We start from the raw sequence: 21,544 nt of genomic DNA, 5'->3' as shown, positions 1-21,544 counted from the left end.
TCTCCATCAGCGGGATCCTCTGCCCCACTGGCAGCGCACCCACGTCCGCATGTCTTCTGACAGCGCGGGATGGCCCACAATGGGGAACCCCATTGGCCGGCTGTGGGAACGGAGAGGCTGGCAGGACACAGAATCCTGCCCAGTATCTTTGGTATTCAACATATGAGTGATTGAACAATATGGTACGTGTAGCATACGTGGGATGAACAGTTGACTCTGGGCGTCATGGGTCTGATTTTAATTCTGTGTAAGGGAGTGGATTTTGAGTGGGTTGAAATCTCGTTCATCGTGGTTTCCCAAATGTCTCCACCACTGGAATTTTCCTCTCACCATATCTGGATCTGTTATTGACTAATTCACAGAAATCGGTTGCTCAACAAATCCATTATCATTGTGAATGCCAGGATGGTAAATGGCAAACTCTCTGGGCTTTGGCCTAGCAATTTCCATGTGCCGTAAAGCAGCAAGAAATCATGGTACCTGCTGAGGGTAATACGCATACAAAAACAATGCAAAACGTTTTGACCCTAATAACATGAGAACTAAACAATGTCGTGGACCTATTATACCTGTGGTTCTATGCACAGAAACACAGCGGCATAGGGTGTAGTTCAGCTCTGCTGAGCACGTCACCATGTATGAACAGTTTCCTGGACAGACACCCACAGGAATTCTATTTATCTGCTCTTGGTAATATTTTCCAACTAACAAAGGAACACATTCATGTAAACCCTTGATTAACTCTTGTTCACTGCTACATTCAGGAATATTAGCACAAGGATGAAGTTATTTCTGTCTGTTTAGTGGGCAGTTGTGAGGTGTATAGATTCTATTCTTGTGAATAGACAAGCTAGTGGTTTTTGATGTTTTTTCACCTCAAAACAGGATATTCAGCATTGACATTTACGCCAGCCTACCCTTCACGACTAATTTTTAAAATGTAACACTCATCAGAACATCTAAGACATCAAAATAAAAATCAAGAATCATATGTGAATACCACTTTCACTATTTCAAGCTTAAACAGTTACACATTTGTTTCTTGACCTCATTTTGTATGTATTTTTTCCTCCTGTCTTGAGGTTGCTCTGCTCAGCATCTTGTGTTTTAGTGAAAGGCAGATTGTCAACTTCAGACTTTTATTTTAACCGTGTTTTACCAGAGTCCTCTTGACTGTTGGGGGGTTTTCCTTCCTTTCTCTCTTGTTTTCTACAGGAAATGTCCTAGTTTCAACTGAACTCATTTTGATGGCAGCATGGGAATCATTGAGTCATTGCTCCTTTCTCACAGTTCTGTGGCATTACACATTGGAATACACGCATTACCGGACATTTGCATCATCCTAACGATTCTGTTCTATGCCTGCAGTAGTGATGCATTGTAGTCAGCATTGGAAACAGAAATATGGGTGAGGGCGACACCCATTCTGCACTGCTTGGCCACTTCTGGATGATCCAGTCTTGCTGAAATCTGGCGAGAAAAACAAAGCAAATGGATCATCCAGTGTATAAATGTCTATAAGCCTCTCCAAAATATACCTCAAAATAATATTCACGTATCCAATCTCATATCCAGTTTGCAGATGCACAATGTGCCCTCCTCGGACAGTATGCTACCCAATGCTTAACCCCCTCACAGAGGTTCTTCTCCCAATTCCTTCCTGGTTCTTTCCCCCTCATGTCCCTGAAATTAATTCAATCTTTTTCTAACTCGCTCAGAGGGTAGAGGCTTTGAACAATGAGGACATTCATCCTGGAGTGCAATGCTTCGTCCGATGATGAGAACATGGTGGATTCTGACCAGTTGCCGGATAAGAAATCCCCCGTGAGGTTTACAACAGCTGTTGAAAACAGGAAGCAGGCGAAGAGTGCCCAGATAAGTATAGCCCTTGGGGAAGAAGGACATGCCTGAAAGATGCCGGACAATTGCAGGAACCACAGGCAAAGTGCTCCACTTACCACACACTCACTACAACCACGAAGATGTCTCAGAAAAGACCTGCCCCCCTGTGTTCGGGAGTCCGAGGTGGACCCACAGCTCCATGCCAGTGAGGAGAGGAGAGACACCCTCTTCCCCAGGGTGGCCCACAGACTCAAGCCTGCCCTCCTGAAAAGTGCCTGGGAGAAGGTGGAAGAGGCAGTCAACACTGCCATCCTCTCCAGAAGGACACACCATTAATTCGGAGGATTAGGAGTCACTGGTGAGGCCTCTTCCTTGAGTGGGACAGAAAACCAGGGAGGGTTCCAAAGGCTACGATGTAGGTGTTCTTTGGTTAGGATGGGCTCTGAAAATCCCTTACTTCCTCTGTAATGAGCCAGCACGTCTGAGGCGTGTCAGCACCTGGTGGGCCCTTGATTGAGCTTGGCCACACCCATCCACTTACTGATAACGCTCAGATATGAGATTGTCCAGAGCGGTGGCTTCGGTAGGCACCCAGATAACCCGAGGCTCTCTGAGCACTCACAGGACACAGTGAGCAGTCAGCAGGGTGAGCAGCCAAGGGCCTGTAAGGAGTAGCAGAGGGGTGCGTTTCAATCACAAACTGCAGCAATGGCGTTCTGAGCCAAACCATCCCAATCCCAAAGGGGACACGCCGACTGCACGGACTTGGCACCACCTCACTTCCGCTACTGCCCACAGCCCCGGGCAGCTAGTCCACTAGCAAGCCGGAATATTTTTGAAACTTTTTCAGGGTTTTTGTATTCTTCCGCACAGGCCCCACTTGCTTGCACTAATTTGTGCTTGCGAATTAGTCTTCGACCTAAGGTGGGGGGGCCCTGAGCATCACAGTGAGATGGAGCATGAAGTGTCCAAGCTGCAAATTATTTTAAAATCCATGCAAATGAAGGTTTTGCATGGACCTGCCGGTGCAGGACGTAAACTTCTGTATCGACACCAGCGAGGGACCGTAGCTTGGTGTTGGAATCGGCACGGGCGCTAAATGGTATTTCTTCCATTTTGCGTGATTCTCCTCCCAATCACAATTGACATGATTAGAAGCCCAACATCGTGACATGATTAGAAATGTACCCAGAGCGAGCGGTATTTGGCGCAATAGTTAGCACTGGGACTGCGGCGCTGAGGACCCAGGTTCGAATCCCAGCCCTGGGTCACTGTCCGTGTGCAGTTTGCACATTCTCCCCATGCCTGCGTGGGTTTCACCCCCACAACCCAAAGATGTGCAGATTAGGTGGATTGTGCACGCTAAAATTGCCCCTTAAAATTGGGAAAGAAATAATTGGGTATTCTAAATTTATTTAAAAAAAGAAATGCACCCAGAGAATCCAAAATATCAAGGCCAATGTTAACGCTGCTTGCCTGAGTTCTGCCGATTGCCGACGCAGTTTGAGAATCCGTTTTTAAGCAGAAATCTGGGCCGGCACTGTTTTTCGGATGCTCCACTCCCTCAAAAACGGCGTGACCACTGAGTATGGTTGCGTATGACTGCGTCCAGCGCCATCACAGTCGGGGGGGGGGGGGGGGGGGGGGGGGGGGGGGGAGCCGTTCCGCTGGTAGCGGGGGCTTCGGTGGGGCCTGGGGGACTGGTGGGGGTGGCCCGGAGGTGGCGAGATGGGTCACAGGGAGGCACTATCTGGCAGGCCAAATCTGCGCACGGCCGCCGCCATTTTGTACGGCAGGGCCGCCGCAGGTCGCTGCCATGTGCGGCCACAGACCCGGCCATTCTCCCTCCACATCTGCAGGGCCAGGCTTTACGTGGCATGGCTGTTAGCCTCCCACCGGGTGCAGCATCAGTGCGGGGGAGGTGGCAAGTTTTTGTTTGTAAGACCAAACGCTTCCTCCGGACATAGCCGCAAATCAGAGAATCCAGCCCTAAGTGTTGACGCCAGCGCAGAATTTGTCACGACAGCAAAACTAGCGCCGAACCTTGATCAATTCAGCAACTATGGAGGGGCTAGCACTGGAGCCACATGGAACGCGATTGATTCCAATGAAAAATGGTGCGGGATTCGCCGGGTCCGCGATTGACACTCGTGAGGCTGACAAGGTGAAGCCGCATATACGCACTTCATAGAATCATAGAATGTACAGTACAGAAGGAGGCCATTCGGCCCAACGAGTCTGCACCGGCTCTTTGAAAGAGCACCATACCCAAGCTCACACCTCCACCATATCCCCATAAAACAGTAAACACATCCAAAACTAAGGGCAATTTTGGACAGTAAAGGCAATTTATCATGGCCAATCCATCTAACCTGCACATCTTTGGACTGTGGGAGGAAACCGGAGCACCCGGAGGAAACCCACGCACACACGGGGAGAACGTGCAGACTCTGCACTGACAGTGAACCAAGCCGGGAATCGAACCTGGGACCCTGGAGCTGTGAAGCAATTGTGCTATCCACCATGCTGCCACACGGTAGCATTGTACATTGATACGTAGCACTTAATGTACTTGACAAATGCAGGGGTCAGACTTGGACATTCCTGTTTCTGAGAGCACTAAATGGTGTTTGCAGCATTTGTTCCTGTCCTCTAGCATTAGACAAGAGTTGACCCTCACTATATACCTGGTTAACAAGCCCATCAGTTGTCTGACTTCCTCTCTCATTGAGGCAGTGCCAAGTCGCAGCTTATAATCAAACAGCTCTCGGATAAGTCCCTGGGAAACTAGGATCTGTCAGATAGTGCTGTTGGTGCGAGGACACGGAGCAATGTTATACAGTGCTCAGTAACAGCTGAGGCACAACCATAAGACTTTGTTGAAGAGGTGTGCCCACAGCCAAGGACAGGCAGAGCTCGATACTTACTTCACTCCCCACACACACTGATCTCAGCCAACAAGGTGGCACTGGTTGTGCTGGAGCATGCCAATACAGCTGATGGGTCGGCTGGGGCCAGAGGGCACCTGGGGGAGGGGGGGGGGGCCTTGGGGGCCTCCCAAAGGCCCGTGGCCTTAAGTTCACAGTGGGCTGTTAGCGGCATGCGCAGCTGCATTGCCGGTTGCAGCAATGGTGTTCTGTGCCCGTCCACCCCAACCCCACAGCCCACCGCCACTTTTCCCCACGGCTAGCGACACAACTGTTAGCAAACTATGGCGAATTCTGGACACTTTCCGTACCTCCTCTCCTTCCCTCAGCAGCCACGACACCGGTTTCACGATTTTAAAAAGCACAAGTGAACCTCGCCTTCGGAAACTCGGCCCATCGGAGGTGGAGCATTGCAGACGCCTCGGAGAATACTGGGTCAGGTCCGCTAATAATATGCAAACGGTGTTTACTGTACGTGTATCCGAACTACATTGACACCGCTGTCGAGGTGACGGAGAATTGCGAGTTGGCATCAAATGAGCGTCCGCTGCTGTTTTAACATTGAAATCTATTCTCCACACTATCGCGTTTTGCGATTTCGACGTCAGCCAATGAAGAATCCAGCCCCATATCTTCATGCCTCTGGCAAGGCTCTCCTCTTGAATTCCTGCCCTGTTCTCCCAGCAGCATGCACTTCCCGATGGGTTCTGAGGAGAGATTGTTGTGGTCCATGCAGATGAGGAACTAAAAGTTTAATTTTTAATAATCAATTTAATTGTCACAAGTAGGCTTATGTTAACTCTGCAATGAAGTTACTGTGAAAAGCCCCTAGCCACCACACTCCGGCGCCTGTTCAGGTACACGGAGGGAGTATTCAGAATGTCCAAATTACCTAACAACATGTCTTTCGGGACTTGTGGGAGGAAACCGGAGCACCCGGAGGAAACCCACGCAGACACGGGGAGAACGTGCAGACTCCGCACAGTCAGTGAAGCAACAGTGCGAACCACTGTGCAAAGTCTCTCCTGCTTCAACCTGTGATGGAATGGACAGTTCGTTGTTCAGAACACCCCCCCCCCCCCCCCCCCCCCCCCCCCCGCGGCCCCATCCCATGCACGTACGAATCCGATAAATAATGATTTATCCATCTTTCTATTCAACACCCATCAATATAAGAGAAGAAATATGCTGGCAATGTCACTGTGGTGACAGGAACTACATTGCTTCTTACTTGGGAAAATTAGAATTCCCAATCCTTATATGCTGTACATTTCAGCAAAATAGAGCTGCTGATACTTGAGAACTTTGATCAAGAAGTAGATCGAATTCTTTGAGACTGTGTTGTTGATTTACTTTGATAATTTTATGTTCAGAATTTTTTTGGAGAATGGAAAAGTTTGGCCATAAAATCAAAGCAGTGCATCGGGTAACGTGCTCTTCACCAGCAGATGGCACTCATGGTCTGCTCTTTGATAGGAATGAAATCTGAAGAGAAAATTACCCTCAATCATTGGAAAGGCTGAGCAAAACACTTGCAACTCTTTTTATAGTAAGTGAAAGTCAATTGGAAGTTGTTTGTTTCTTGCAATGAGTGTCCAGCTTCCTACATTAAAATAGTGAGTGAAATTAAATTCTCAAACTGCTGTGATGAGTTTGTAGCCACATTCATAGAATCACTACAGTGCAGTCTGAAGCCAATCGACCCATCGAGTCTGCACCGACTCTCTGAAAGAGCACTTTACCTAGGCCCACGTCCCCACCTTATCCCTGTAAACCAACCTATACCACACAGACAGTCACCCAAGGCCAGAATTGAACCCAGGTCCTTGGCGCTGTGAGGCAGCAGAGCTATCCACTGTGCCACCCCTCTGGACTATTGTTTCAAATTGCTGAGAGTTGCTAGCCCATTACACCGTCATACCATAAGAGCAGTGAATAAATGTTTAGTATTCTCAGATGATATTCCTGTTTCCTACTTTAATACAGGAATTAACTCACCTGTTTAAATGGACAAATTAAAATGGTGGCCAAGGTAATATTTTGCAAGCAAGTTGGTGTGTGTTTTCTACTTGCCACCAGGGAGTAAGCTGGCATTGCAGATTGACTGCCTGTTAGTGCTTCAAACTCTGATTGGACTTTTCCTGGAGATTTGATGGCGTGACTCCTCATTGCATGATGCCTGGTCAGGTGATGTTGGAGCCCTGTCATTGAGTATCTTTGTGTTTAAACCTGTGCTTAACTTTGCTTTCAGCAACTAGAGAGACCAGCACAATTAGAAGCTAATTTGGTGGGTAGACGAGGGGGAGGGAGTCCACAAGAAAGGCTTTGACAGAAGTCCCACTAACAAGCGGTAAACCTCAACTCAACGTAAGGATATGAGAATACAATAAATAGGAATACGAATAGGTCATTTGGCCCGAGAACCAACATTCAATAAGATCATGAAATAAATATCTTCTTTAACTGGTCTTATGATCAATACATTTATATATCAAAATATTTTCCTTCGGAGATAACAGACTAGTCTAGTGAAATAGAGACTCAGGTGGGGAGTTCAGAGCTGGACTAAGGATTCTTGGGAACATAGAATCCCTAAAGTGCAGAAGGAGGTCATTCGTCCCATCAAATTAGTGCCAACCCTCTGAAAGAGTAGCCTACCTATGCCCAATCACTCCCTATCTAGCCTCAGGACCCTAAGGAGCATTTAGCATGGCCAGTCCACCTAACCTGCACATCTTTGGAATGTGGGAGGAAACGGGAGCACCCGGAGGAAACCCACGCACACACGGGGAGGAAGTGAAAACTCCACCCACATTGTCACCCAAGATTGGATTTGAACCTGTGTCCCTGGTGCTAACTACTATGCCACAGTGCTGCCCGACATGAATACCAAGGCTCTCCACCATTATCCATGTCCACAAATGTGCAGCAAAATGTACCTTAAGGACATTAACATTAATCAATAATTAGGCAAATCAGCCCAAGTAGCAGAGTTCAGAAGGAAAATCGTAGGCACGCTTGAAGAGAAAGACTTTGACGCTGGGCAGAGAAAACCAGGCTGAGACGTTTGAGGAGATGGTCTATCAAAATAATGAGTTCAAATCATTTCAAAAGTTGCAATAATGAACAGTGTATTTATAAAACAGTGCTGCTGAAGGCCCTTGACCCAAATTCTTTTCTTGTAAATCTCTTCCAGTGGGAAGTACTTGATTTGTCAATCTCCCCATATCTAAATAAACAGAGTCATGTTAAATCGCATTGTGTTTCTTCTCGGCACTGTGAGGGCCAAGAAACGCGTTAAAAGGGGATAGCTCCCAACACCTCAGTTACCTTGGGAAACTGCATATTAGAGTGAGACTAGCTGTCTATGTAGATTTGCCACAAGGTTCTCCCACCCACAATGGGCGGGATTTACAATGCAACATCTCGCGAGATCACGTTGCATCTCAGCTGTGCGTTCCCCGCTAAGGCCCATATCTAAATAAACAGAGTCATGTTAAATCGCATTGTGTTTCTTCTCGGCACTGTGAGGGCCAAGAAACGCGTTAAACGTGCTTGTTATGGGACACAGGGCACAATTCAACAAAATGGGAACAAAGTTCCATAGGGAATGTGTTTAGCCGTGTGTTTCCTGGTGCTCGCAGCACTTAGAAAAACATGGCTATTCAATGGCACCCGTGTTAAATAAGGGTCCTCAGCAGGGAGCGTGTGGCTGAGTCTGCACATAGCCCCGATTTCTACACTGACAACACAACCACTAAACCCCCCCCCCAATGGGAGGTGCCCTGCACCCTCCCACCACCCACAAGGACACCCTCACCCGATTGCCAGGGTGCCAGGCTGGCAGTGCCAGGGTGCCCAGGTGGCACCATCAGTGCCATGTACCACCCTGACCAAAGGACATGCACCTGAGAACCTCCGATCTCCTGGGGCACTCCCACTAGTGTGTTCCATCTGGTTCCCATTTGTGAGGACCAGTGCTGAATGGCGCTCACTCGAGGTCTCCGAGGTGAAGGGGATAGCTCCCAACACCTCAGTTACCTTGGGAAACTGCATATTAGAGTGAGACTAGCTGTCTATGTAGATTTGCCACAAGGTTCTCCCACCCACAATGGGCGGGATTTACAATGCAACATCTCGCGAGATCACGTTGCATCTTGCGAGGCATTGCAAGCCAGGTAGATTCCGAGGGATGGGGTCTCCCGGCTTTTATTAGTCACGTTGCACCGCGGCGAGCTGATTTTCGGGTGCAACATGGCCGTTGGATCACGCCCATAGTTCCCATTTGGTTAAATCATGCCCTAAGTGTTGTTAGATAGTGGTGGGGAACAGTGGCGGACTGGGTCTAAAAATATTGGTTGCCAGGAGACAAAGGGGGCCCACCCACAACTACAATGCTATCATTTAATTTTCATAATGAATAAATAAAATTTTCAAAAAATACATATGGAAAAAAGGGTACAATTAAAATTTTTGTGGAAAAAATGTGTATTTCTTAGTAATTACAGTGTACGTGTACTGTACATATTACTGGCAGTAGATACCAAATGTAAATACGGAATGTTATAATTGAATTTTTTATTTATTTTTTTAAATTTTAAGTAATTGGTTGATATTTTTAAATAGTTTACTGCATAATTTACACATTAACAGATAGTTCAAAAGCACAATAGAGTATTGCATGCAGTCCACTATATTAAGAGCAATTGTTTGTGTTCGCTAGATGATTGTGCGAATCTGCCAATAATTGCTTCTGCATCCAATTCATCTAACCATTCCTTTTCAATGGATAGCAACATGTATGATTCCAAATTCTCCTCAGACAGCAAATTTCTTAACTTTGTCTTTATGATCTTTAGCTTTGAAAATGTCCTCTCACATTGGACTTGAGTAACTGATAGTGTGCAGATGACTTTATAAAGTTCATAAAGGTTATCATATGCCTTGTCATGAAGTCTGTTGGATGCCAGAATTTTTAGTACACACGATGGGCAAGTGCTGCAAATTTTACAATTGTTGCAACTGGAATCCATATTCTCACCATCATTAAGCAATAGCTTTAATACATCAAAGTTTGAAGCAAAAGAAAACAATTCCAATATTACTTGATCTTTGCTGATTTGTGGAAACAGCTTAATAATACCTTCCAATGCTTCATCTTCAAGGCCCTTCTCTGCAATAGTTTTAAACTTTGCTGGGTCCAAGCAGGACAAATCTTTATACAACTGTTTGTGTTGTACAAAGCGTGATTCTAGTGACTGGACAATGCAATCCATTATTAGGTGAAACACATTTACTCGAAAATCAGCTAGAGAATCTGAGGAATTTCTTTCATCATCAATAAGCTCATGTGCCATTCTTTTCTTCTTCCTCTGCCTTTTAACTGGCAATGCTGTTTCCAACGCATCAATTTCCAATATTTGATTTTCATCCATATTCATCTGTGAAATCCTGTCATTGCATTTATTTACAAATTCCAAAGCCTTGCTGTGAACGTTATCAAATGTTCTTGTCTGTTCCTTCAACTTTGTTGTAGCTGAATCTACCAAACTCCATGCAGTAAACATATCTAAACCACTTGTCTGTAGATAACTTGATAATGGGGTTGTAGTTTCAAATATATACAAGTAAGTAAATGCTGTCAATATGGTTTCAAACTTTAGAAGACTTTGAAGTAAAACATTTGCTTCATGTTTTGTTTTTGCATCAAACTTTTCTGAATCTTGTATCATTGATAAGCATGTCAATAGATTTACGAAAGTACTGGCAGCGGCATCATCAAAACGTCCAAATATAGTTGTTGCTGCATTGGATTTTCCTGACCATCTGGTCTCACCAATTCGCATTAATCGTTTCATTTTTTCTTGTCCTAGATGTTTTCCAACAACTTCTATCCATACAACCATTCTCTTGTATGATGCTTTCACAAAAGTTGCTATATTAAAACATAGAACATAGAACAGTACAGCACAGAACAGGCCCTTCGGCCCTCGATGTTGTGCCGAGCCATGATCACCCTACTCAAACCCACTTAACCACCCTATACCCGTAACCCAATAACCCCCCCTTAACATTACTTTATTAGGACACTACGGGCAATTTAGCATGGCCAATCCACCTAACCCGCACATCTTTGGACTGTGGGAGGAAACCGGAGCACCCGGAGGAAACCCACGCACACACGGGGAGGACGTGCAGACTCCGCACAGACAGTGACCCAGCCGGGAATCGAACCTGGGACCCTGGAGCTGTGAAGCATTTATGCTAACCACCATGCTACCGTACTGCCCAATTCTGGAGCAAATTGAAAAAAGAAACTGCAGGCACACAACATTTTGTTGTTTCAGTTATCACCAAATTCAAGACATGGGTAGACATGGACATTTCTTGCGTAGGTTCATTTACAGGATGTGCTTCAGAAACCAAGTCATTTATGCTTGAAGGAATATCTGATTCCCTGTCACTAGTTGAAGCTATGTGTTCAGATGTTGCAACTACAGGCAGTACAGATACCGGAACAAGGAAGCCAGAAGAAATATTGGGCCTGGGTTGATTAGTAATGGATGCACTTGTATTTGTCTCTACATTCAAAGTAGCTCTTCTCTGTCCTTGTAACTCGCATGTCATTGCATCATCACCATGAGCATTGTTTCTTGCTTCTTGATTATTTGTTGCAGAACTGGATATTGATGTGGATTGTGCTTGTGGTATTATAAACTCTGTAATAGGCCTGCATTGCTTGGCTGATTCCTTCCTTTCTGCTTCTTTTTGTTCTTTGCGTTTTAGTGACCCAGATTTATGCTTTTTCTTTTCCATGCTGATAGGGGTAATATTCCTGAAATAAAAACTTAATTAAAAATAGCCCACATTGGGAAAAATGAATATTGATGATTGCAAGAATAACTTGAAGGAACGCCAGATAAACCCCTACTTGATAAAAAATATAAAATAACTTACTTACACTTCAATAGGCTATGTTCATTAGTCAATACTACTGTGGCCTATGCAGCTTCAGAAGAGGAGACAATCCACTGTCCAGTGTTCACACCAGCAAGCAACTGAGACAACTGTTGAAACTTAGAAGTTTGGTCCGACTATAGTAAGACATTAAGAATGGTCCCATGACCAAAGTTAACATGTCCAGTTTGATACCACTGTAGTTTTACAAGTCGCAACCCTTTGAGTTTACCGATCATTGCTTATCACTTCAATATCTTTGACCTCATGATTCACGGTCAAAGGTACTGCTTCTCCTTTTCGGTGACCTCACGAGCCTATGTACTGCTTGATATCCTTTCAAGTTGCCGACCATCTCAAATCACGAACTGTAACTTTATCTCTAAATTCACACACTCTTGCTGAAAACGTGGATTTCCAACTATGTCTGACCCGGGTGAACCAGCCCCCCCCCCCCCCCCCCCCCCACTCCTTTTCACATCCATTTAACACTGCTTCGTTCCTTCATACACTGAGTGATTATTTGTTTGTTTCTTTATTGCACTTTTATTTGGTATTGCTCTTTTTAAAAACAATTATATTTTATTAATTTAGAATACAAATCTCAGGAAAGAAGTTGGAGATTTATTTATCTAATTAATTATAATTTTTAAGGGCCCTTCAGAGATTCACGGGCCCCTTCTTGGCTCTCCGGGCCCCGGACCGATGTACCGGCTGAACCAAGACTACTGCTTGATATCCTTTGAAGTAGCCGACCATCTCAAATCACGAATTGTAACTTTATCTTTAAATTCACACACTCTTGCTGCAAACATGGAATTTCCTTAATTATGCCTGACCTGGGGCCCCCTATTCCACATCCTTCCACTACCTCCCCTGCTTCGTTCCTTTTCATGCACTGCTTATTTGTGTCCTGTTCTCTTTTTTTTCTTATTCCTTTTTATTACTAAAACAGTTGTCTGTGTTTGTTTCTTTATTGCATTTTTATTTGATATAGGGGATCCACTTCATCAGGGGCCCACTTGCCATCGGGCAAGCTGACACCCTGGCCAGTCCGCCACTGGTGGGGAACTTGCCAGCAGAGCCAATGGTAAACCCGAGAAAAACCTACGACAAATGACACTTAAAATCTTTTTTGTTAGATCCCTCAGTGTCTTGTCCTTCTGGACATTCTTAAACTCTAAAATATAAAAAATGGGCTTTGCTCAATACACCCATGCTCACGTGTTTCCAGAAATTGAGTATAATGTTCCCTCCAAAAATGTCTAGTGGGTACACTCCACATTCCCCAATATACCTCAGGGCACTGCTGGAGTCAGTAGATATCAACAGGGGCAATGGTGGCAGCAATGCTGTAACCCATTCCTGAGCTGGATAGAAACAGCCAGGATTCACAACCGGATTTGCTGTCCAATAATTCTAATTGCTAATGTGTGGATGCAAAGCAATATTTAGCCTTGTTAGGAACAATCCTGACTCAAATTATCTTGGAAGAAAACCATATGGGCAAGCACAAAGTGTGTTGTTTACACCATTAGAAAGGAGCAATACAGCACGTACTTTGCTTTCACCAGGACCCCTGCTTCTAAGGTCGAAAAACAATCACAAAATCATAAAAAGGACCACCCACAGAACTGAACCTGGTGCAGTTGCATTCCATGACACAACATTTCCATGATCCCTGCACTGCTGGATTTATTTTCCTGATTCTTCCAACCTCCAATCTCTTTAATACTACTTCTTCGGATCTCTGACATTATAAAACATATGTTTCAATTTGTGTTCTTGGTTTTTGCAATGTTTGTTGTGCCAGAGGGACATCTAAATTCATCCAGTTTATTATGTTGCCAATTTGACTTCTGTTTGTTGCTGTAAATGAGGTATAAAGCTCCTTATTCTCTCCCAGGTGAACACCCCTTGCGGCACCATTGTCCCATTTTCATCAGCCGTTTTTTTTCCCGGATAAGATTGCTAGTTTAATGACAGTTTGTCCTGAATTGTGTTCAATATTAGGCTGAGGCCCGTGTCCATTGTAATTGATTTATCCTTAATCCCTTTGTTTTTCTTTTGTTTTAGGACTTGTCTTAACAACTTGGGTCCTGGTCTTTATTTTAATTTTAATTCTCACTATCGTGCTGGCTTGTTATCTGCGCAGAAGGAGACGTGTAAGTATAATTACAATTTACATGAGTAATCTTAGTGCATAAAGGCTATTGCTCAATACAGCACAAATCTACAATGATTACTATTGACATTATCTCATATAATTAACTGGACAATCCTTACTTTGTGAGAATGATTACGGGTATGAGAGAATCTTCTTGGATTCTCTGCCCAAAGGCAGTCCTTAGTAATTATTCATTGAACTACAGGTAGGGAGAGGAGGCAAACTACCTCAGCTGAAACAAAGGTTAACCCTGTGCCGTTGGCATTAAACTGACCCATACAATAGCTAACTAGCCTCTGTGGGAGAATACATAGAATAAATAGAGCAAGATCACCTCAGGCGCCTTGTCCAAGCAGTCGTGTTTCACAGGTGAACTTTGACAGTGAATATTTCCTGACTGGTCAACCACAAAGAGCAGTACAGTTGAACCCAATTATGTTCTTACCTTCCCCTTCCTTACACCAAGACATGGCGGCATCTGCCTGGGTGAGATTAGCCACCTCAGCACAGACTGGGTAGTGGAAACTACTGTAGTCTGTTTGACCAGTTCATTTTTGGTGGTAGTCTACAGGAATATAATCTTATAATCTTTATTGTCACAAGTACATTAACACTGCAATGAAGTTCCTGTGAAAATCCCCTAGTTGCCACATTCCGGCGCCTTTTGGGTACACAGGAGAATTCAGAATGTCCAAAGTACTAACAGCGCGTCTTTCGGGACTTGTGGGAGGAAACCAGAGCACCCGGAGAAAACCCACGCAGAGAATGTGCAGACTCCACACAGACAGTCACCCAAGCCGGGAATCGAACATGGGATCCTGGCTCTGTGAAGCAACAGTGCTAACCACTGTGCTACCGCGCCGCAGTCTCTAGGAATAGCTGTATTTCTGTAATATTAACACTATGATTACACTATAATTCTCCCAAGTCTTTGCTGAAAGATCAGAAGAAGTCCTTAAGAAAAGGTATCAATGGTAGAAATTCTACCTGGCTGGATATTTATATTTTACAAGGACACAAGTGATTGGGGTGTAAAATGGGATCCTTCAAACTTCTTAAGTACTTATTTTATGAAAACTATTACAAACAAAGGGGCAGCATGGTGGCACACCGGTTAGTACTGCCGCCTCACACGCCAGGGACCCAGGTTAAAATCCGGCCTTGGGTGAATGTGTGGAGTTTGCACTTTCTTCCTGTGTCTCCGTGGGTTTCCGGGTGCTCTGGTTTCCTCCCACACCCCAAAATGGGAAGGTTAGGTGGATTGGCTATGCTAAAATTTCCCCTTAGTGTCCAGAGTTATGGGGATAGGACGGGGGAGTGGGCCGAGGTAGTTACTCATTCAGAGGGTTGGTGCTGATCTGATGGGCCGAATGGCCTCCTTTTGCACTGTAGAGATTCTTTGATTCTATAATAGTGAGGTATGATTGTGTGCCTTCGCATCATGAAAAGCTATTCATGAGATCAAAGTGATGACATATTCCTATTAAATTAGCAATTTTTGAAATATTCACTCTTTTAATTTGCAACTCTTAGTGTTACAATGACGAGCTGTGGGCTTGCCAATCACCTCTGAGTATGTGTATGAGAATACCAGACTTCCCTTTCAGGAAAGACGGAAAATGAATAAACAAGTCATCTCACTTTGTTGTTGCTTTGCTCATATCACCCGTCTGGATGAAGAGCAGGGTTGGTAAAGGGCCAATCTGCCCAGCTCGCTGTCCACACGATACGGTGCTGGAGTAGCTAAAAGTGAAGGAAAAATACAAATGGAGCAATAATTTGCTTTGCCTGTCATAATGAGTTACTTTATTGCTCAAATTCAAGTACGAATTCTGAAGTGTGGTCAGTTTAGGAGGTAAATGTTCAGTGTTCCTGCTCCGGTCTGTTTAGATCGCATGTGACACACAGTGGTCAGCTTAGCTAACTGCAGTTACATTTCACTACAGATATCGCTGTGAGCAAAAGGGGCGATTCAGGTTTAGATTCAGACTTCTCCAAATTGTTCATGTCCTCTGAGGAAATTGGAGGGAATAAATGTTCAAAACATATAATTTGTTTTGTCTGGCATTGAAGGTGTGGGTTCTCTGAAACTTAGTCCCTGGAAGACATTGCATTTAAATAAGAGATTATCACAGGACGCCCTCTAAACTTCTGACGTGCGGTCACTGTTATAATGTTGGGAAACTTGGCAGCTAATTTGAAAAAAAAAATGAAAATGAAAAATCGCTTATTGTCACAAGTAGGCTTCAATGAAGTTACTGTGAAAAGCCTCTAGTCGCCACATTCCGGCGCCTGTTCGGGAGGCTGGTATGGGAACACAACAGCCGGTCTGATAAGTGACCAAATAATCTGTTTTAATGTTGATTGAGATATAAATATGGGTCAGGATGCTAGGCAGTACTTTCCCATTCTTTTTCAAATACAGGATTCATTGTGTCAGCCCAAGAGTGTGGACCAGGTTTTGATTTAATTACCTATCTGAATGACGGCGCCTCCAAAAGTGCTTGCAGTTCCCCAGTGATGCACTGAGCTGCCAATCTAGATTAAGTACCTGAGCCATGGGCTGCCTTTGAAGAAGAGATAGTTTAGGTACAGTCAAGGTATATTCCCACAATGGTGAAAGGGAGGGATTGGATTTGTTTATTGTCACATGTACCGAGCAGCTCAAACAGATCATTTAGTACGTGAAAATAAAAATAAAATATGTAATAGCTTCACAGCGCCAGGGTCCCAGATTCGATTCCCGGCTTGTGTCACTGTCTGTGCGGAGTCTGCACGTTCTCCCCGTGTCTGCGTGGGTTTCCTCCGGGTGCTCCGGTTTCCTCCCACAGTCCAAAGATGTGCAGGTTAGGTGGATTGGACATGCTCAATTGCCGTTAGTGTCTAAAAAGGTTAGGAGGGGTTATTGGGTTACGGGGATAGGGTGGAAGTGAGGGCTTAAAGTGGGTCGGTGCAGACTCGATGGGCCAAATGGCCACCTTCTGCACAGTATATTCTATGTTCTACGTTAACATAAGGTACAGAGTGTAAACACTGGCATCGGGTGAAGCAATCAGGTCAGTCCATAAGAGGGTCGTTTAGGTGTCTGGTAACAGCGGGGAAGAAGCTGTTTTTGAATCCGTTTGTGCGTGTTCTCAGACTTCTGTATCTCCTGCATGAAGTTGGAGGAGTGAGTAGGCCGGGCTGGAGGGGTCTTTGATTCTGCTGCCCACCTTCCCCAGGCAGCAGGAGGTGTAGACAGAGTCAATGGATGGGAGGCGGATTTGCTTGATTGACTGGGCCGTGTTCACAACTCTGAGGTTTCTTGCGGTCTTGGGCCAAGCAGTTGCCATACCAGGCTGTGATGCAGCCAGATAGGATGCTTTCTGTGGTGCATCTGCAAACAAACTTATCGCTCCCTGGATGATGAAAGAGATAAAAGGTAAAATTAAGCAGAAAAAGTGTGCTGATGACAAATATCAAGTGATAATACAGTTGAGAATAAGATTCAAACGAGATAGTCCAGAGGGAAGACAAGTAAGAGAAGCAACGAGGAGAGACTGGCAGTTAACATAAAAGTCCTCTACAAGCGTATAAATAATAAAAGACTGGTAACGGAGGAATGGGGCAAATAAAGGGCCATAAAGGGTATTTAAACATGGAACCAAAAAGCATTGATGAGGTATTAAATTTGTAAGGTAGGTGATGCTGCTCAGATCATGGTGAAAGAGGAGGTAGTTCAAACACCTGCAGCTGGATTCTCCAAACCCCTGGAGTTGGAGAATCCCCGGGCGGAGGCGCAAATCCCCCCCCCCCCCCCCCCCCCCCCCGACGCTGGCTGTCGTATTCTCCGACGCTGATTTTAGGGCGGGGTTCATGCCACGCTGGTCGGGGGCCGTTGGCAGCAGCCCCACCCCCCCCCCCCCCCCCCCCCCCAACCCAGCAATTCTCCGGACCCCGATGGGCTGAGCGGCCATCCGTTTTCGACCAGTCCCGCCGGCGTGGTCCCACAAGGCGGGACCTGGCAGGTAAGTCGGCTGGGGCGGTCCACGGGGTGGGGCGCGGGGGCATCTGACCCTGGGGGGGGGGGCACAGTGGACTGGCCTGCGGTCATGGCCCACTGATCTGCGGGCAGGCCTGTGCCATTGGGGCACTCCTTCCTTGAGCGCCAGTCCCTGTAGGACTCCGCCATGGCCGGCGCGGAGAAGAGAACCCCCCGCGCATGGGCCAAAACACGCCAGCCGTTGCACGCATGCGCAAGATCATGCCAGCCCTTTGCCGCATGGCGAAAATACGCTGGCCGGTCTGCGCATTCGTGGAATCATGCCGGCCATTCCGCTCATGCGCGAGATCATGCCGGCGGTTCCGCGCATGCGTGAATTCACGCCATCCCATAGGCGCCGGCTGGAGCGGCGCCATCCCCTCCGCCGTCCACCTAGCCCCCGAGACAGGTGAGAATCCCTCATCTTGGGGGCCGTTGACAGCGGAGTCGTTGGCGCTGGTTTTCCCGCCGGCGTGGGGACTTAGTCCCCGAAAAGGAGAATCCTGGCCCAGACTGGTTTGAAATTAATAAGGAGGAGGTATTAGATAGGTTAACTGTACTTAAAGTTGATAAGGCACCACGACCATTTGCTGTGCATCCAAGGGGGAAAAATTGTAGAGGGACTGGCCAAAATTAAAAAATTTTCCTTGGATACACAGGTGGTTGCAGGGGACTGGAGAATTGGAAATGTTACACCCTTTTGAATAAAGAGTGTAGGAAGGATAAGGCAAGCAACCAGTAATTTTAACCTCAATTGTGGGGAAGCTTTTAGAAGTGATAATTCACGATAAAGTTAATACTATAGTCACTTGGGGAAATATGGGTGAATTTAAGAAAGTCAGCTTGGATTTGTTAAGGGAAAATTAACTTTAACTAAGCTGCTTGAGTTTTTGATGAGATAACAGAGAGGGTTGATGAAGGTTATGCCATTGATGTGGTGCACACGGAATTCCAAAAGGTATTCAGTTAAGTGCCACACAACAGACATGTAAGCCAAGTTACAGCCCATAGAATAAAAGGGGCGGTGGCAACATGAATATGAAATTGGCTGTGGCAGGAAACAGAGTAGTGGTGAACGGTTATTTTTTGGACTGGAGGAAACTTGATTGTGGAGTTCCCCAGGGGTCAGTGTTAGGACTCTTACTTTTCCTGATAAATATTAATGATTTAGACTTTGGTGTACAGGGCACAATTTCAAAGTTTGGGCTTGACATGAAACTTGGGAGTATTGTGAACAGTGAGGAGGATGGTGTGAAGCTTCAAAGGAACATTTTTCCCTGGAGTGTAGGAGGCTTAGGTGTGTAAAATAATGAGGAGGATAGATAAGGTAGATAGTCAACATCTTTTCCCAAAGGTAGAGGAGTCTAGAACCAGAGGGCATAGGTTTAAGGGGCGAGATTCTCTCACTCTGGGCCGGTTCAGAGAATCGCGCCGTTATTTTACGCGACGACGGTCCGACGCCGTTCCGCCATTCTCTCAACCAGTGAGAACGAGATCATCGTGATCGGCGCCGCACCACCCGGAGAATCACCCAAGGTGGTAAGTTTGGTAAATTCAGCGATTGTCCAGGTTCCCGTTGATTCTGCGGGCCGGATGTACCGAAGTCCCGACAAGCGCCATTCTAATCCGCTAATAAAAATCGGCAGCCAGTCGTCCTGGCTGGCGATGCTGGAGAGGAGGTGAGCGGCCGGCGTGTGGGGGTACCTGAGTCTGTTGGGACGGGCACAGCTGGGGGCGAGGGGGTGAGGGCCTCCATGCGCGGGGGGTGGGTGGGGACGACATGCCAGCCGGCCTGGAACAGTCCATCATGGCAGGAGAGTGCCAAAGCCATGGCCGCCATTATGGCGACCCCGGGCGCTGGACGCCCACAAGCCTCCTGGCTGTGCCCATGGGTGTCGGACCCCCCCAGGGGCCGGACCTGCCGGCAGGTAGGTCCAGGGCTGCACCCATGGCAGCCCCCCGTCAGGGCATAGCCATCCAACGATGGCATTATCAGGAGGGACGTGCAATAGTGGGCGGAGCACAGAGGGTGTGGGCAGGGGTCTGGGTGCATGCGTGGCTATGGCGCAACCAGCCAACTGGGGCAGACATGTAACCCATGGCACCTGGCTGTAGCGTCTGCGCACAGTACCTGGGCAGTGTGCATGACGCATTTATCCTGGCACAATCGTTCATCCCTGCCATGTTCGAGGGACGCCCCGCCCCCGGCTGAGGGGCTAGTTGCTGGTTGACAAGGTTACCTGTTGCTGAGGTGGCTGATGCCTGATACAATGAGGCCCATGCAGCAACCAGGGGTGTGATTGAGAGGTGCTTTGGCCAGTTGAAGATGCGTTTCAGGTGCCTGGGCTGCTCTGGAGGGGCCCTCCAGTACCCGTCGGAGAGGGTCCGCTGCATCGTTGTGGTCTACTGCGTCCTGCACAACATAGCCCAGCAGAGGGCCGATGTGCTGGAGGAGGAGGAGGAGGCAGAGGGGGAACCCGAGGAAGGGGATGCCTCTCCAGATGAGGAGGATGGGGACAAGGGGGGCAATAGACGTGACATGGGGGTTGGATATGGACGGGAGGCTGCATGACTCCTCCAGCTTGGCCAGCGAGCACGCGAGGCATTGATTGCCGCACGTTTCACCAACTAGGAGGGTAGGGGCTCGCTGAGCACGGGCTCTGACCCCATTATACCGTCCTACCTCACCACCCAGCACACCCACCTCCCTCAACACCCATGAGACGCAGCCCCCACACCACCCACCACCCTTAGCTCCCACACCACCACATGCACAGCACCCCTCCACCACACATCCACCTGCAGCACAACAGGCTGGTCTCACACGATTGCTTGTGGAAGCGGGTGTGATCAATGCCATGGAGGATGATGACAACCCACTCTGCGATGAGCTCCAAATCGTTAGCCAATGTCTGACTCATGGCCACAGTTACACCCTCCACCTGGGTGGTCCCTGTATGCGTTCTGGACACTCCATCACATGGCCATGTTGAGTAGCTGGCAGCAGTGTTCCGTGGACGCCCGGGGCGGAGGGGTGGTGTACACCCACCTGGGCCCAATGTTCTATCGCCCTTTGACCACAGTGGCACTCAGTCCCCTACCTAACCCTGCAGGCACAGACATAGCACAGAGGCATCTTGCATTGGTGTAACAGTGAGTTTACTTGGAACGGTAACATACAAGTGCTGGGCAGCACAGTCGCCCAGTGAGTAGCACTGCAGCCTCACGGCGCCGAGGTCCCAGGTTCGATCCCGGCTCTGGGTCACTGTCTGTGTGGAGTTTGCACATTCTCCCCGTGTTTGCATGGGTTTCGCCTCCACAACACAAAGATGTCCAGGGTAGGGGGATTGGCCACACTAAATTGCCCCTTAATTGGAAAAAAGTAATTGGGTGCTCTAAATTTAAAAAAAAAATTCATGTGCCCTAGCCCCTATAACTAAACTGCGCCCTGCCAGCGTGCCAACTTACTACGTGCCAAACCTCTTGACCTTACCTACCACTACGTCTCAGTGTTTCCCCAGATGGTACAGCAGGAGTGGAGGCGGACTGGTGAGACTCCTGCCCTGCGACCTGGCACCCCGTTGCCGTCCATTTCCTGGGGAGGCCCAGCTTGGATTTGCCAGGCTGCTC

At 47.0% G+C, this 21,544-nt stretch overlaps 1 protein-coding gene across 1 annotated transcript in view; it reads left to right on the top strand.

Moving 5' to 3' along the window:
- Positions 1-21,544, top strand: part of LOC119963183 — a 269,346-nt gene that overhangs the window by 79,482 nt on the left and 168,320 nt on the right. The window contains exon 3 of the mRNA XM_038791915.1: positions 13,803-13,891. Coding sequence (XP_038647843.1) covers positions 13,803-13,891 — 89 coding nt within the window. The remainder of the gene's footprint in view (positions 1-13,802; positions 13,892-21,544) is intronic.

The sequence above is a fragment of the Scyliorhinus canicula genome, chromosome 3 (assembly GCF_902713615.1).
Source record: "Scyliorhinus canicula chromosome 3, sScyCan1.1, whole genome shotgun sequence".
NCBI lineage: Eukaryota > Metazoa > Chordata > Chondrichthyes > Carcharhiniformes > Scyliorhinidae > Scyliorhinus > Scyliorhinus canicula.
The sequence above is the reverse complement of the archived record's forward strand: the minus strand, read 5'-3'. Positions and strand labels throughout refer to the sequence as shown.